The 18,257-nt window shown below is 40.4% G+C and overlaps 1 protein-coding gene across 3 annotated transcripts in view; it reads left to right on the forward strand.

Moving 5' to 3' along the window:
• FAM53B (family with sequence similarity 53 member B) overlaps positions 1–18,257 on the forward strand; it is a 126,884-nt gene that overhangs the window by 37,277 nt on the left and 71,350 nt on the right. For all 3 annotated transcript variants that reach the window (XM_074959188.1, XM_074959189.1, XM_074959190.1), the window contains exon 3: positions 1,509–1,560. In XM_074959188.1, the coding sequence (XP_074815289.1) occupies positions 1,509–1,560 (52 nt within the window). The remainder of the gene's footprint in view (positions 1–1,508; positions 1,561–18,257) is intronic.

Consider the following 18,257-nt stretch of genomic DNA (forward strand, 5'->3'; position numbering starts at 1 on the left):
TGTCATTTCAAAATGTTTCTTTCTTCCTCATTTTTAGACCTTAACTTTTGTCTCCGAACAGTACTTGCTCTTCTTTGATATTGGCTAGGCAGATGTATGCTGTGAAAACCTGGTTTTCTAGTGTTTGTTCTCTGTTCAAATTTGCTCTTGTTCAGCCTTACTTTTGATACAGCTATTTGTCATCTTTGTTCTCTAGTTCTCTGGTTACTTCATACCTTCTGTAACTAAATTAGGTCCCAATGGATATAAATGTTTCTACTTTACCTGGGAAGTGACAGGATGCTTCAAAAAGGTGGCCAAACTTTTACGTACAACTTAAATGACTTTTTCACATCTGCACAATTGGCATTTTCTGCCTCCTTAACATCTTGTATTAGATTGTAAGGTATGTGGTGTGCATATTTATTAGGATCATTTTCATTAGATAATTTTTATAATGGATTGTCAGAAGTAATCGGAGTATTGTTATGTAAGTGGCCAACATTTAAAATATGAATTGAGAGAGAAGTAGGTGCATATGCAATTGCCTAAACCCAGATAAAATGCAAATGTGGCAGAATGGATCACCCTGGAATTTTTTTGGTGCTGGTACTTGAATAAAATTATCATTACTTAAGTAAAGTAGGATGCAGGTGCAGGGAGAGAAATGTCAGAAGTAGAATAGGGACATTTTTGGGACAGCAGAAGAATGGTGTCCATGATAGGCATTGGTAACATATTCTGCACCTGTAGTGATTTATTGTGTTTAAAGCTGCAGTTTGGTCATGGCAGTTTTTAAGAGAAGGCTTAAGATGATCATGCTGTCAAGGGAAAAATTGTTGGAAAGGGTGTTTAAATAGAAAACATTACAAGTCACTGGAATTGGTTTGTACCTGTAAAACATTGATTTTTCCATTTTCAGTGTAAATAAGAAGAACAATCTAAGTGCTGCGAGAATCATTTGCAGAAGAGCTGTAGTGTGGGAGCCCACCTTTGTTAAAAATGGTCTTTCAGTTTCTAAATGGGAAAATGTAGTGAGCCTCTAAGAAATTCAAAATCCCACTAAGTCCACTGGTCTCTTGCTTGTCCCAACACAGAATTATTGATGAACTCCCCCTCTTTGTTTAGTTTCCCCAGTAGTTTAGGGTCCTGGGTCCAGCAATGAGTAGTCCCTGACTTCAGTGGAATAATCACACTCACGAGTAAGGGCTTGCGTGACTGGATCCTAGTGCTGCCACTTTGCAGTTTTTAACAAAGTTTGATTAACTGAAGGAAATATGGAGGGAGGATGGTTGGCTGGTTAATGCACAAGACTGGGTCTTAGGGAATTTCAGTTCTGTCCCCAGCACAGCCACTGAGTTCTTTGGGCAAGTCCCTATGGATTGCCACTTTTGCTCACGTTAACTAGTCCTACTGAGTGCTAACTCAGCAAGAATAAGGATGGCGGAATTGGGCCCTAAAGTTCAGAATAACTTCGAATGAATTAGTCAAGTCTGTGAGAAGTGAATAGCTTTTCTGGTTGTTTTCAGCACACTCCAAAGATGAGTCAAGGACCTACTCTCTTCTCTTGTGGAATTATGGGTAAGTAACAGAAATTTCTTCAATATTTACTGCATCTCTGCTCCGGTCATTTAATCAGTGACCTTTCATAACTGCATGGTATAAAGGGAAAGCATTTTTTTTGGGGGGGGGGAGGGGGGAGGAATCTTAGTAAGAATATATCCTAGAATTGTTTCCTACAAATCACAAGCTGTGTTGCTCTTTTTCTCTAAATACAATATCTGAACTCGGAAAGGCCTCAGGGCCCTTTACTTTGGAAGCCACATAGCTATTTGTTTATCTCCTGTATGCTACACCTCATGGCACTCTGGTGGGGAGCAGTGTGTTCATTTCCAGTTCGACAACCTGTATCTTCAGCTATATGGAAGCTTAGCATCATCCCAAGCAGTAGAATCTACTTAATCATCCAGCCTGATTATTGCCACATGCATTTAACTGGAACAGTTGCCAGCAATTCAGTGCAAAGCCTTTTGTGACTCTAAAAAATGGCCAAGCGCCACAGCCCCTGTGTCTAAATGGCACGTCCAATGGTGTCCGTAAGCCTGGTTGAAGGAGTTCACAGGTAGGAAATAAGTTAGTGTCTGCTGTCATGCACTACCTACCACTTATTCCAGGGTAGCTTTCCGGCTCCATTGGCAGCTGATAAATAAGTTATTTACCTTGTTTTTCTAAATACTTTGATGCTTTTGCTTATTTTTAGAGTATTCATACAGTACATAGATTGCAAGCCTTTTGGAGAAGGGACAGTCTTTTTATTCTGTATTTGTACAGTACCTAACACCAGGGGGTCATCGGTCAATGACTGGGGCTCTTAGGTGCTACCACAATACAAATAAATAAACAAACAATATTATCAGTAAAAAAGAATACTTCCGAGCCAAAAGTTTTTGGACAAGCCTCTGTTAGTAAGGACAGTTGCTTATTTGGTCCTTTTTTGTCTTTACCAAGAGCATGGATTGTAGTGTATGACTTCTAATGTATTTTGCACCAGAGTGCATCACTTTTTATGCAGAACTGCCATTGACTTCCATGGGAGTTTGGTGCATGGACTGACGATCCTGAGGGACCAATCAGACTGAAAGATGTGGCACTGTATTATGCTCAGTGGACTTTGTAATGTGGAGAGTGACTTGCTAGGCACTGGGCTAAGATCTCCAAACCCAATTAAAATTTTAGGCGGTGATTGAGTCAAACTACTTGATATGAAAGCCAGGGCTTTACAAACAGAGAGGCTGCCCCCTCCATTAACAGATGTAATTCTCATTAGTGTTAATGGGAGCTGAGTACATGCATTAAGGGGAGACATTTCCCAAGCCTCCAGATAACTAGAGTCATCTGAAGGGGGTGGGGGGAAGATTAAATATTTTGATTTTCCGAATGAAAGTCACAAGATTCAAAGTCAAGACCTGACAGAAACAGTCAGTTCTCTTTATTCTGCCTGTCAAGAATAAATAAGGAACAAAGAGTACTCAATCAGTTGGGTTAGCCTTGTGATAAGGCATTTACAGAACTGTCAACAAATATGAAGGGTCTAAGCCTAATTGAAAAACAGCTTGTTAATAGCTTTCTACAAAGCCGTTAGGATCTGAGCTACACTGTGCTGGTCTTCCTTGTGTGCCAAATTATCCTGTTTCCAAGGGAACCTAATCTTACCTCCTTGACCACAGCTCACCATGTAATTGTCTTTGTCATGCCCAGTCAAGAAGAGTGAGTCTCATTGGCATGTGAAGGCATTATTTTGTTTTTAGGCATCTTTCCCAATGCATTTCTTGATGTCTTCAAACTTGTGCCAAGATCACAAACCAATTCAGTGTTGAAACTTGTTCAATGTTTTAAGTCCGTTCAATGATTATAGTGGCATTGAATTTGAAATTGGTTGACTATTTCAGATCAGCTGGCTAGGTTCCCGCTTGTGAAAAGCAGAGAGAGAAATAAATACATTGAAGTTTGGATTGGCAGTAGGGCCAGCAGGAGGCCAAGAATTACAGTCCCATGTAAGATCTCTGGGGATTGGAGAGAACTTGGCTGGATTTCTTGTCCTTTCATTCAGGGTGTCTTAAAAAATTATCCTTTTGGATTCCACTGGAAGCAGTGAATGGAGAGGGAGATATTGCTGGGCAGTCTGTGGACCAAACTGGCATTACATTTTCAGAAGGAAATCCATGCCAACCTCTTGGCTTCAAGTAAGAGGCCATGAGGTTGACTACAGGGAACTGAAAAGTGTCAAGGAATGAAGTGGTGCCAAGTGGTGGAAAAGGGCATGTCCCTTCTTTTTCAATTGTCTATACCTTTGGCTGCAATTTGTTCAGAACTCAAGATCAGCAAGTCAGTTTTTGGATGGGAGTCATGAAAGAAAAACCCAGAATGCTCTAAGTGATTCAGTAAGTGGGTTTCTGGTCTGAATAAATATTGAACCAATACCCCATTTTGGTGACAGTGTGATATGAGAGTTATTGTCTTAAAGATGGGACAAAGTAAAACTCTTTGTATCCTGCTGTAGTAGGGATCCCATTGGCTAAGTAAAAGTGTGGTAAAACAGTTAAGTCATGCACTGCTTGCTGAAGCTTGTCAAACCTAGACTGTGCCAGGCTGCCAGAAAGAGTGAGGTCCAGAAGCACGGGCTCTCCGCAGAGAATACTTTGCACCTTTTTTGGAGAGTCTGTCTCCAAGAAGGAATAGCAAGATTGTAACCACTGGACCAAGGCAAGACATAAGAGGCTATGTATCAGAGATCTGGGTCTGAGACTGTGACCAACACCTTGAATTGCACTTGGGAGCACATAGCCAGTGTAGAGTATGGGGCATTTGGGGCTCTTCCAGTCAAGGGGTGAGCTACACACCAGCTGCACATTCCAGTTGCATTTCAGCAATAGCCTGGAGGAGAGTGGATTTCAGTCATTTCGTTTCACGGTGACAGAGGTGGGGATCACTGTAATAACATCTGGATCAGAGTGTCACAGCTGTCTGGACAACCGAAAAAAAAAAGTATGTTGTGCCACAGGTTACACCTGATAATCCAGAAGCCCGTCTGGCCTCGTTATGACTCTTAGACTATTACTAAGATGCAAAGCTTGGACATGAGCCTCCAACAGAAGGCAATCTCAGGTTCTTGCCCATTCCTCCAGATGTTTGCCCCTCTCCACCAGCATCACCTCCACCTTATTCTGATTGAGCCAAAGTCATTTTACTCTCATCCACATCTCTACTTCCGACAGGTCCTGGGAGAACATGGAAGCCACAGAATTCAGGGTTGCTGAAAATGAGATGTAGAGTGGAGTGTCATGTTCCTCCTGATGGCATTGCAAGCAAAAGCATCTCACGCTCTCCCTTGGCATTTGCACATACACACTAAACACGCTGGGTGACAAGTCAGAATCTTGCAGGATGCTGCATGTGAGGATGGAGAGTAAAACACTTATTACTACTCTCAAGAGGAAAGAATGAAGCCCAACCTAACTTCATGCATAGTGGCATTAAAGGCTGTGAATAAACTTAATAAAAACATAATGGACACAACTACGTCAGCTGCCAGATGGAGACTGTAAAAAAAGAATAGCATTCCCATTCCCATATTACATACCAGTGTCTTAATCCAAACATAAAGGGACTAAGATTTCCCAACATCACTTTATCAGAAATATTTCTCATCAATTGGAGGTTAGAGACCATGCTATAACTGGAACAGTTTATGGCCATTAAATACACCATAGTACTTTTCACACAAGTAAGGCTGCTGTTAGTCCTAGTTTCAGAGTAACAGCCGTGTTAGTCTGTATTCGTAAAAAGAAAAAAGAAAAGGAGTACTTGTGGCACCTTAGAGACTAACCAGTTTATTTGAGCATGAGCTTTCGTGAGCTACAGCTCACTTCATCGGATGCATAGCATATCGTGGAAACTGCAGAAGACATTATATACACACAGAGACCATGAAACAAAACTTCCTCCCACCCCACTGTCCTGCTGCTAACAGCTTATCTAAAGTGATCATCAAGTGATCATCAAGGAAGGCCATTTCCAGCACAAATCAAGGTTTTCTCACTCTTCCCCCCCCCCCCCCACACACAGACACACATACAAACTCACTCTCCTGCTGGTAATAGCCCATCCCTCTTTGAAACCTCTCTTTATAATGCGCATGATAATCAAGGTGGGTCATTTCCAGCACTAATCCAGGTTTTCTCACCCCCCCCCCCCCAAATTCTGATTTGGGTAATTACATTTGGCCTGTGTAAACTGACTAACAGTTTCAACAGGATATGGTATTCTGCTTCACTTCCTTGCCCTAACTGATGGCTAGTGTTGCTGAGCAGTGTTAAACAGCTGCCATGATACGCCTCAGAAGGTTGACTGTAGTTCACTGGTGGATGGAGTGGTATAATATATATATATTGTGACAGCTCTGTCCTTGCCTCCGTGGGTCCCACGTTTCCTGGCAGATTTTACTAGCCTCAGAGGCTCACTGTGACCCTCCACGTAACCCTTCTTTCTCTAGAGACAAGGGTCACAGTCTGCTGAGCCATTTTCATCATAAGCCAGCAAGGGAGGTGAGGAGAAGTTATCGTTCCTTGCACAGTCTCTGTTGTCTCCCAGTCTCAGTGATTAATCTGGGGGCAAAGGTTGGGGGGGGGGAGCCCGGGCCCACCCTCTACTCCGGGCTCCAGCCCAGGGATCCTAATAGTATCAGCTATGGTAGCTGACCTTTTAGAAACATGACATGTACAGTTCCCCGGGCTACTTCCCCCACAGCAGCCCTCACTTCCTCAAGCTCCACTTCACCCTTACCTCAGGGCCTCCTTCCTTGTGCCTGATATGGTGTGTACTACTCAGCCTCTCCAATAGCACAACTTCCTCCCACAGCTCTTGACATGCACACCCACCTGACTGACTGGGAGGCTTTTAACTAGTTTCAGCCAGCCCCTGATTGGCTTCAGGTGTCCCAATCAACCTAGCATTCTCCCTGCCTTCTGGAAAGTTCTTAGTTGGCCCCAGGTGTCTTAATTGACCTGGAGCAGCTTCCATTTCGCTTATCCTGGTACCAGGGATTTGTTTAGCCTGGAGCTAATATATCTATCTCCCACTACTTTTCTATAGCCATCTGGCCTTGCCCCGTCACAATATATATATATATATATAGTTTGCAAAACCCTTTAAGATTCTGCAGACTGAAAGTGCTACACCACTGGAAGATCTTGTCATTCATTCAGGGATCCTCTTCCTTTTGGAAATAAATTATTTTAGATGATTATAACAAATGAATCAATATGAAAACTCGCACAAAAGCTTTGCAATTGTCATATCAATACATCATACAAATGTTTTGTGAAGGAGGAAAAGGTACTGAAAACTACCCTAAGGGGAGAGGGGGGAAGAGAATGAACTAGAGCTTGTAAATCTTCTATATAATTTAGATATTTATAAAGCACTAAACATTATGAGAATCTATAAGAAACATTAAGCTATATAAAGAGCCATTAAAGATTTGATAAGTCAGAAAATCTAACATCAGAACCATTTTCCAAATGACCTAAAGAATTATCTTGTTTTTTATTTTGACATAAACAAGAAATGCTCTCCCAGTGTAATAATAATACTAAAAAGATTGATTCTGATCTTTATAGCTTTGCTTTGCTGGAAAGAGAACCAAAGTTGAAAACCCTACACCTATAAATTCAGCCCTGAGAAAGAACAATTTCTTGCACCTGGCTTGAGTGGTCCTTGAAACATCAGGGAATACAAGACATTTCCTATTATGAAACAGAATTTTTCCATTCCCCTCCCACACAGCCGGCATTACATGCCCGCAGTCAAAAGGCATGGAAATGTAATGGTAGCTGTGCCAGAGATAAAAGCCATTTTATTAGAAAGTTTGGTTATTGCCTCTTGATACAGATTTTCTGTATCTGAGGGGGTTGGGATGGTAAAATCTTTTAAAGAGTTTAACAATATAGTAACATCATCAACTAATTCTTCCCAACCAGATATTGAAGGAACACCCAGTATCTGAATGTCCAACATCAGATACCATTGTGATGGATGGCTGAACAGGAAACTAGATAGATACTTTACTAAAGCTAACATTTCAGGCTATGCATCAGAGCATTAGCCAAATCCAGTCAGCCTTTTATTTTGATTATGATAGCTCCAAGGTCCGTATTAGGACCTCATTGTGCGAGGCACTGTATACACACAGTAAAGACATCGTACAAAGGGCTTAAGCTCTAAAGAGACAGGACAGACAAACAGAAGTAGGCAGACAAAAATAATAACTAAGTAACATTTCATAACTAAAGAACTCTTTGCTCAGCAGAAAATCAGGCTCATAGTTTCTCAAGAAAGTTTATATGTGATGATTGCGTTCTGCAGTTACCGAAAGGAGAAGGATTTTGCATGAGGAACCAAAATGACAATGGGAGGTGCAAGAGTACAACACCCAAGTAAAAATAACGTGCTTATTTTTGGTAAGTTTATGAAACTCGTCGTTTTGGTTCATCATGTTCAAAAAGGATTGTTGAATCATATATTAATTCTTTATAAAACGCACTTTAAAAAAGCAGCCTGCCCTGTTCCTGGAGAATTTACCCAGAATTCATTCCAGTTTAGTACTTTGTCAAGAAAGAGTCCACAATAAAATATGGTGGTGAAGAAAATTCTGAATTTCGTGCATTCTGCTTCTGACACTGGAAGTGGGACTGGAGCAAAGTTTCTTTAAATTCTGTGGGCAGGATTTTACTCAAAGTGAATGGAACTGATGTCAGTGGGATTACTTTAAGAAGCAAGCATGCCCAGTAATGGTTGCATCACTGCAGCTAGTGTTAGTAACATGGCTACATGAAAAAGGTTCTGAGCGCTGCAACAAGGAAAACCAAGAAGTCAGAAGAAAAACTGATAATGAAATAAAAAAAATAAACCAAACCAAAACTTGAGCATATAACTTCAGACATCATCATCATATTAACCTTATACGAGTTGGCAAGGGCGAGGACAATCCTTGTGGCAAGGGCTACAGTCATGCCCTTTTAGACTGCTAATTTGGAAATGTTGCCTTTTTATTGGAATAAGACTGTTTTGCAGCTCTGTTTCCCACAATAAGGCACCATTTTCCCTTCTAATCCACACCTCCTATTTCTGAACTGCAATTTCCTTTGAAAACAGCTTGTCTGTGGAAGGTTCCATCTAAATGACTAATTGCTGTGTACTTGTAACAGGAAATATTGCTCAGAAAGCAGCTCCAACTCTATATGCATAGCCTAGGCTTTGCTTTTCAAGCCAGCCTAACCATGAGAGCTTTGTTCAAGTTTGCTTGGACGTGTAGTTGTATGTGAGAGTATGCATGTGTGCAGTGTATCTACCAGCATCTGAAAACTAGAAAAAAGCACAGCTGGGTAGAAAAATAGGGAGACATTTAACTCCACCAAGATTGGGAGAGCTGTATAGAGGGACATATTAAAGAATGAAATAATTTTTTGCTGAAAAAGAAGGGACTTTCCCTCTTAAATACAGTTGGCACGAATGGTGTGCAGACCACAGACTTGGTTTGTCGTGTTTGTTCTGAAGCGAGAGATTTTGGGACTATCATTTTCATTTCCCACTGAAGCATAGCTGCATGCATCATATTTTAATCTTGTTTGTGAAACAGGAAAGCAGGAGTACTGGTGTGGTTCTATGTCATTGCCATCAACTAATTACAACCATTAAATTTGTTCCACATTTAGAAGCCATCGCTTGCACATAAACAGGGGACAATGGAAAATACAGACTGTCTTTTCCCCTGTGCATAGAATGCAGAAAAGACTAAAATTTAAGTAAAAGAATATGTGAGAAAGTGAATTAAATACAAACTTATCACAAACAAGACATGCACAAAAAGAAGTGTTTGTAAATATGTGTTGTTAAATTGGGATCCAAACAGAATTCATACGCCAATTTAAAAAAAAATTGATTGAAACCCATAATTACTTTACGAGTTGCTGTAATAAATTATTGATTAATGTAAATTATTTCACAGGAAAAGAACATAAAGGAAACATGAGCAGAAGGATCATCCATTATGTATAAAAAGGAACTGTAAAAATATTATAGCAGAACATTTGTCTCGCTATAGTTAAAGTTGTACACCCTTATTTTCTGTGGTTAATAACTTGGTTGTTAAAATTTACACTGTGTCATCTGGGGAACACATTTTTAGTTACACTAATTTAAAAAGCAAATGTGGCCATTTTGAAGCTGTAGAGGTGGAAAAAAATGGCAAAGTTTCCTGTGCTTTTTACTTTGTGTGTGTGTGTGTGCTACAGTAATTCAGAATCAGGTCAATTACTTCATATGAAATTTTGTCGGACCCTAGTTAGTCTGTAATGTGGACTAAACCCTTTTAAAATGGCCAGCTTAAATTTGGCTACTGTGATAATGCAATTTCATATTTTAGATGTTTTTAAAAAAATCTCTCTCCCCCTCCCTGACCTTCCTGGGAGTTGAGGGAGTTCCTGCCCAGTGAAGGAGGAGATGGACTGCTGCATCCATTTGCTGGCTTTAAGGGGTTATTGAGAGGAGCAAAGTTTAGAGCAGGGCTCTCTGTCTCTTTTTTTCCCTGTGGTTGAGAGGTCGTGGAGCTCCAGCCCATGTGGGGCCTCCATTGGGCGTTGGGAAAAGGGGCCTGGGCCACTGTCACTGTTTGCTGGGTCCAAGAGGTGAGCCCATCCTGGTTCTCACCACCACCTTCTTGCTACAGGCATTCCCAGTACAGTGTCTGCTGTTTTAAAAGAGGTGCAAACCTGACTTTAGAATATGCATGATTTGTTATTATTTTGGCAGGCTACCAAAATTTTCATGAGACCTTCAAGAGAGAGATGGGAAATGGCAGTTTTTAAACAGATTCTATCTCAGCAACAGCTGAACAGAATTTCATGGAATTTTTCAAAGAAATGGCATTTCTGTAGCCAAGTGTATTTCCTCTGCCAGCTAACAAAAGACTGCTGCCAACAATGCAGGTGTAAGAAAGAAAAGGTCAAGAGAATCCTTCTTAATGAAAGGTGTGAGGCAATCTAAATATAGGAGTCACTGTCAACTCCCCTTATAATATGGGGCCATGACATGCCATTTCATGGAAAAACTTGTAGGAAGGATGAGGAGTATGTGGGATTCATGAGGGAAGGAATTTCCCCAGTCAGAGGGGTCAGTCCTTGTAACCTGTGGATTTCTGGAGATTTGCTGCAGTCACGTAATAGAACCACACTAACAAGTTCTCCTGACCTACTGCCCATGAAGGGGACTCTGCTGAAAAGCTAATAAATCCTCATGCTGTATGAAATTTCCATAGATTCCCTAATTGTGATACGAAGCTCCGCAGAACACTGCAGTTTTAAAGGGATCTAAATCTGGCCTCTCATTTTGTGCCTGCAAATTATTGTGGGCTTGGTTTTGCAAATGTAACTAAATGCAGGCACTGATAATGGCAATGAAACTTGTAACTGGGGGCACATCCATCTGCCATTATTTGCATCTGCAACTAATTGAACCTACAGTTATATTTCTGGGCACAAAAGGGGTGATCAGGTGTAAAAATCAGGCCCTGACTCATTTTAATGTATTTTTCAGTTTCAAAACACTGTAGAGCTCACCTTTAAATATCAAGTAGGAAATCTCTGCAGGAAAAAATATCAAATTGCTTCATCTAGGCACAATATGTCACAAAGCTTTCCCTTTCATGATATATAATGGAAGGAAGGAGCTCTTGAATCTGCAAAGGAGGCACTGGAAGTGCATTTCAGAAAGTACCTTTCGTCTTTTAACAGTGGATAGCATTACAGCATAGTGGGACAATTGTTGTAATTGTGAACTGATTAACTAAGGCTCCTTGAGCCTATAGGCGAAATTCATTATTGGCCCACTCTTATGCCATCAGTGAAATTTGTCCCTGAAATATTAATTGACTAAGGATGAAATGAATACTATGTAGAGGGCCACCATTTTTAACTCCTGCAGTTCAGGTTTCCTGACCATCTAAATAACTGGTTTGCAGGCACAATAAGTGACCCAGAAAGCCAAAGGATATAAATTGGAATTTCAGTTAGCTTTGCCTGAAAGTTACTTATGTAGAATTGGAGTCCAGCTTCTGAAAAGCTGTCCCTGAGGGTCCGAGCGGGATTCCTTCACCCACTTTGTGAGTTTTGGGTGTGCAAAGAATTCAAACTTCATGTAGTTTATCAAGGGAACTACAGTGTCCTCTTTTTGGCATTAGGGCTTAACTTCTGCTAGGCCAGATTCTGTTGTTAGTTATTTGAGCTTGAATCCCATTGTATTTCATTGGAGTTGGGTGTGTATAACTAAGTGCTGAATTTGACCTTAGATTCCAATGGCAGTTATGCTGTTTTATGGAGGAGAGAATAGATCCCACAAATCCCCTAGGAATTCCTAATACTACAGGATTAAGATCATTAATGCATAACTGCATTTCTTTGGGAATCCAGATGTACTGATTATTCTGATTTTAAAAGCATATTGTGTCAAGGTTCCTTCCCCACTCTGAACTCTAGGGTACAGATGTGGGGACCTGCATGAAAAACCCCTAAGCTTATTTTTACCAGCTTAGGTTAAAACTTCCCCAAGGTACAAACTATTTTACCTTTTGCCCTTGGACTTTATTGCTGCCACCACCAAGCGTCTAACAAATATATAACAGAGAAAGAGCCCGCTTGGAAACGTCTTTCCCCCAAAAATCCTCCCAAACCCTACACCCCCTTTCCTGGGGAAGGCTTGATAAAAATCCTCACCAATTTGCATAGGTGAACACAGACCCAAACCCTTGGATCTTAAGAACAATGAAAAAGCAATCAGGTTCTTAAAAGAATAATTTTAATTGAAGAAAAAAGTAAAAGAATCACCTCTGTAAAATCAGGATGGTAAATACCTTACAGGGTAATCAGATTCAAAACATAGAAAATCCCTCTAGGCAAAACCTTAAGTTACAAAAAGACACAAAAACAGGAATATACATTCCATTCAGCACAGCTTATTTTATCAGCCATTTAAACAGAACAGAATCTAACGCATATTTAGATTACTTACTAAGTTCTAAGACTCCATTCCTTTTCTGTTCCTGGCAAAACAACACACAGACAGAGAAAATCTTTGTTTCTCCCCCCCTCCAGCTTTGAAAGTATCTTGTCTCCTCACTGGTCATTTTGGTCAGGTGCCAGCGAGGTTATCCTAGCGTCTTAACCCTTTACAGGTGAAAGGATTTTTCCTCTGGCCAGGAGGGATTTTAAAGGTGTTTACCTTTCCCTTTATATTTATGACATATTGTCAAGGTGTTTTTCATCATCTGTAATATGTATGACCTTCTAGAAGCTTGAAGGTGAAATCTATATCCCTGCCAAACAACTGGGTCACCGCTCCTCACACCAGTATGCTTAGAAGGTTGCTCATGAGTGATAGGCCACTGCTGCTGATGTATTTATTTTTATCTTAGAAAAATAGAGCCTTTAATTTATTATGAAAAGAAAGCAAAAACGTACATAGTCTCTGCAAACAAATATAAGAAAAAAAGTGGTACATTGCTGTTCCAAGTTTGGGCCTTTCAGCTCCGTTCCTTTAAAGAAACCTTAGCATTGCAGCCTACTGGATTTTTCAGCAGGCCATATTTTCCAGATCTGTTTAAAGATCCTTTAAAGTTCTCTTTAATGTTAATACTCTAAGTTCAGATGATATTTTCAGTTCTGATAAGTGCTGGCATTTCCTAATTCGAGGCAGATTGAGGGGCCCTGATGTCACTGCAGAACCAGTAAACAGCACAGCTAGCATTTAGGCAGAAAGCAGCAACTTCAGGAGCGTTCTGCAGTGATGATCACCTGACCCCCTCCAACTGTCGTGTCTCTTGCCTCTGAAGCTAGGACCAGGTTAACCAGGTTTCAACACGCTTTTTGCTAGAATGCCTCTCGCCCAGTTTTCCTGTTTCATGGACATATGGGTAGGTTGTGTTGCAGTCAGTTTTAGAAAACCTTACTGGAGATTAGGGAGTAGGGCTTGTTTATAGCAGGATTTTGTAAAATGGTTCATACCATAACTAGGGCCTATCAAAAACTTGGTCCTAGCAACAGTCTGATGTATACATAGTTCTGCATCCTAAATCCAATATGGGATGTAGTCTCAGCAGCTGGGGTCGGTGAGGAAGTCCAAGGGATTGCTCAAAGGTCAGGCGGGCAGTGGTGTTAAGGAGCAGGGTGTACTGAACTTGATGCTAAGGAGAGCAGGGGAGATACCTTTCTGATTTCGGGCTACTACTGGCTTCAGGGGTGCAGAAATCAGCTCCTTCTCCCAGCACTAGCATCTGCAGTTCCTCCTCCCTCACTTGCAACTCTCCTAATGGTGTGAGACTTACGTTATTTTGAAATGACCAGCTTTAGAATGGAAAATGGACAATATTCCTTCTTTTAAAAACAAATTCTGCCCTCTTCAGAATCAGATGATATAAATCTTTACTTTTTGCCTTGAAGGAAAGTTCAGAATGTCATCATGGCAATGGCGATTTAACATGTTACCAAAGTTCTGAAGATCAGTTAAACCATATTTCACACACAAGCAGTTTCAGTTCCAACTTTCTGACTTGCCTTAGTCTCTGAACAGGTAAAACAGCATGCCCTAACATTAAAAGCACAGGATGTGTTGGCTCTAGTTGAGGCTTGTTCGTGGCTTGGTAATTGACAAAGCTAGTGTCAACCACAGTTGAGCAGACAAGTCTTAATAGCCGTCAACCACAGCAGATGTAGGTGAAACATTACAATTAATAAGCAGGCCATGGAGAACAATAGTGTAGCTACACTTCCAGCATCTTTTCACCCACATGTCTGATGTGTTTTAGGTTCTTAGCTTTTTGCAGAAAACCACACCTTTTACGGAGTCTTTAGGTTTATGTCATGAAATAGCACCATGTGTGAGAACAAAAGAATCAAGGTCAAATAGGTGCCTGAAGCTTGGGTCATCATGTGACTGTTCTGCTTTGATCACAAAGGGCTTTGGATCCTCTATAGTTAACTAGGTTAATTTGTGCCTGTGTTAAAGGCACAAAGAATATGAGGCTTGAAGACAAACCAGGCTTTTCAAGGTTAGAGGAACAAAGCCAAAGTGGTCAGATTCTAAAATGTAATTTATCTTAAAAAAGATACCGGACCAAATTCATCTTTGTGTAGTTCCTGTGAAATCAATGAAGTTACAATAGGGATGAATGTAGCCCTACTACTTTATTGTTAGCCTGACACAAAAAAGTTCTCTCTGTAGCTCTCCCAAACAATGTCCGATACAGCTTTAAGTTGCCGTCTCCTCAAGAACAAACTTAGAGCCTATACTCACTGAAGTCACTGAAGGTGTGTCTACACTGGAAGCTGGGGGTGTGATTCCCAGCTTGAGGAGACATACTCATACTAGCTCTCATTGAGCAAGTATGCTAAAAATAGAATGTAGCTGCAGCCACACGAGCAGTAAGATGGGCTAGCTTTCCTGAATACATACGTAGGGCCTCCGACAGGCAAGTCGTCAGGGCAGCTAGTCCATCCTGCTGCTCATACTCTGCAGCCTTATTCTGGTTTTAGTGTACTACCTCGATGAGAGCTGGTGTATGTCTCCTTGGGCTGGGAATCACACCTCTCGCTCCAAGTATAGACATATCCTGAGAGTTTTGTCATTAATTTCAATGAGAGGTGAGACTGAGCCCCTCAGGGCTTGATCCAGAGCCCACTGAGGTCAATGGAGACTCCATTGTGGGCTTCAGATCAGGCCCCTAGTGAGAGTTTTGAGTGCACAAGGAATGCAGGATCAGGCTGAACTGGTTGAATGAGATAGCACGTGTCAGAGGGTTATTCAAACGCAAGCTAGATTTTAATAATACTGCAAACTTGGTTTGGAGAGCTGGATCAGTCTGGTCACGTGTCCCTGTATGGCTGGGACAGCCTGTAAACTTGGAACTTCTTTTTAATTTGCTGCTGCTTCATGCCTGCCTCTTTCTTTTGTGCCAGGATACTGTAGTGTGAGTGGTAAGCATCGTTTTCAGACTTCTGCAACACTCAAACACAAAGAGACAAGTAAAGGAAAATTATTCATTATCAGAGTTCTCTGACTTCTGTGGTTGAATGTTACAACTTGAAGGTGCTTAATTGTAATACTTTTATGTCATTTCCTTTTCTTATTGGAGTGTTTAAAATAGAAAGAAGCGGGGGAGGCTATGGGAGGTCTGAGCATTTCTCTGACCACAGGTTTTAAAACTTCTGTAAAATTACTTTCTCGGTTCTTTTCCCAGTTTTTCCTGTGACCTTGGGCAATTCACTAAATCTCCGTGTGCCTCTGTTTCCCCTCTCACCCTTTGTCTTTTCCATGTAGATCGTAAACACTGGAGGGCAGGGACAGTCCCTTATTATGTGTGTTGTAGAGCCTATAGCACAATGGGGCTCTAACCTCAACTGGGATCTTGAGGTGCTACTGCAATAGAAGTAAAAGCTACAATAATCTGTTTGACAGTGACGGTCTGTATTTTGGGAGCTTTGAAAGCTATTTCATGATCAAATAGGTGCTACAAAATGGTATACTCTGCAAATACAGACCTGTGGGATAAAAAAAATTAGGAAAAAAATGTACTGGACATGTGCAATAAGCAACTTGACATTTTCAGTTTTATGGTTGTAAGTTAAACCCAAAAGTTAGTGGCCTGAGGGCCAGCAGTATTTCTTTTTAACAAACTAACTCACAACGATACCTTTTTAATTGCACCTGAGATTCTTTTTTTGTAGCTTCTCTTCCATTTATAAACGGGCAAATAAATGTTGTCGAACAAAGCAGTTTGCTTTTGAGTTGAGATGCTCTCATAGTAAATTTTGTTCTGGAACAAATTTCTGCAGCTGGGTAAACCACATTGAGGTGTATAACTTTAAAAAATTAACACATCCTTAACTACAACAGTATGAAGGGCTCCCCTACAATTAGTATCAGTGTTTAGAAGATGATAATCCTGTTCTTAAAAAAAACAGCAAAACACTTTTTCCTTAAAGGGCTTTATTGAGTCATTTAAAAAGAACACCTCTGCAATATCCTTTTTTTTTTTTCAGTTTAACATCTCATCAGTTTCAAGGTTAACATTTATTTGCTGTGAAAATGATTTCCTGGGTTATCATGTAATATTTAAAAATAATAATCTGATACTGATGGACTACAAGCAGGCTAAAACATATGACAGTCTTCATGCTGTAATTCTTCAGCCCAGAGAGAACCCAGCTAAATATGGCTGACTGAACATATATTGAATCATTTATATTGGCCACCATACTGTAAAGGACATTGCACAGTAGGAGTATGGCGATAGACTCCTCGGTAGCACACTTCATATGCAACGAGAATTCATACTCTCCACTGGTGAAAAGTACGTTTTGCAAGGTTTGTTCTAAAGTGCAAAGGGAAAAAAATCTTAAGTATTGCTCAAGATGGTACTGTACCTTTCATTTTCTTTGTAGTTTTTAGAGATTTATAGCTGTTTGTGCAAAAGTGATATCGAAAGAGGAAGGTATCCTGTATCCTCTTCTTATAGCTCACCAAGGCCTTTTGTGAAATATGACGTCTAGGACCTGAAGGTCATGGCAGCTTGCCATCAAAAATTAGCTTCTATTTCTGTTTCTTTTGTCTGGTGATCTGACCTGAGAAATCTCTCTGTTCGCTGCATTAAGGGGGGAGGGGTGGAATAATAAAGATCTAAATATAGATGTAATTGTTTAGTGTATATTTCTCACTCTTCATTGTGTTTATTAAAATGAGAAAGACAGCAAGGGTTAAAATAGAACTGAATTCATAGCTATGGCCACAAACAACATTTGGCTCTGCAGTTATTAAGTGGCATTCTCTTGGAATTAGAAATAATAAAACTCGCCCAATGCAGTGAGAAATGAAAGGACATCAACCTAGTTAAGTGCCAAATTTGGCCTCTCTGATTGAAATGATCATTATATGTTGGGGAATAGTCTGTTATTATTTATTAATTATTTGTATTATGGTGGTGTCTAGACCTGTGGATTGACTAGCTAGTTCTTTTAAAATCAGCATTCAATTGCTTACATAAAAAAAAACACACTATTTTGATGTGAACACATGAAAACTCTGCAGCAACAGTTAACTGATATATTTTGCCTCCGTTTGCAACAGCAGTCTACAAAAACAGTTGCCAGTCACGCATGGTTAGGTAATTACTTTTTTCCATCACGGCTGTTGATGGCATAGTTCTAACACGGTTTTCCTGTTGAGTGTGAACAAGGATGTTTTTAAAGAACTTCATTAGCCTTAACCATATTGTAGCATATGGGTCAAATCTTTCTTACTTGCGTACTGTCATTGACTTCAGTAGGACTATCTGCATGAATATGATCAACAGGATTTGCCCTCTGTCCTAGGTGGTCAACAGCAATATATCTGAACATAGATGGAACATGATTTGCAACCTTCTTTCGTGTAGCTGCAATCAGTGTTCTAAGCATAACCACATCTGTAAATATTTCCAAACATAATTGTGAGCTGTTGCATGGTTAAGTCAGGACAAATGCTATTCGCAGAGCCATTCACCAGGGACATGCTCGCTGATGGAGCTGATATATACACATTGAGAAATACTCAACAGGAGGTCATGTTGGCTTTTGTTCTGCTATATTAGAAATGCATTAAAAATTCTAAGTGAGATAGACAAAATTGACAGCTAA

This window comes from Natator depressus, chromosome 7, assembly GCF_965152275.1.
Source record: "Natator depressus isolate rNatDep1 chromosome 7, rNatDep2.hap1, whole genome shotgun sequence".
Taxonomy (NCBI): domain Eukaryota; kingdom Metazoa; phylum Chordata; order Testudines; family Cheloniidae; genus Natator; species Natator depressus.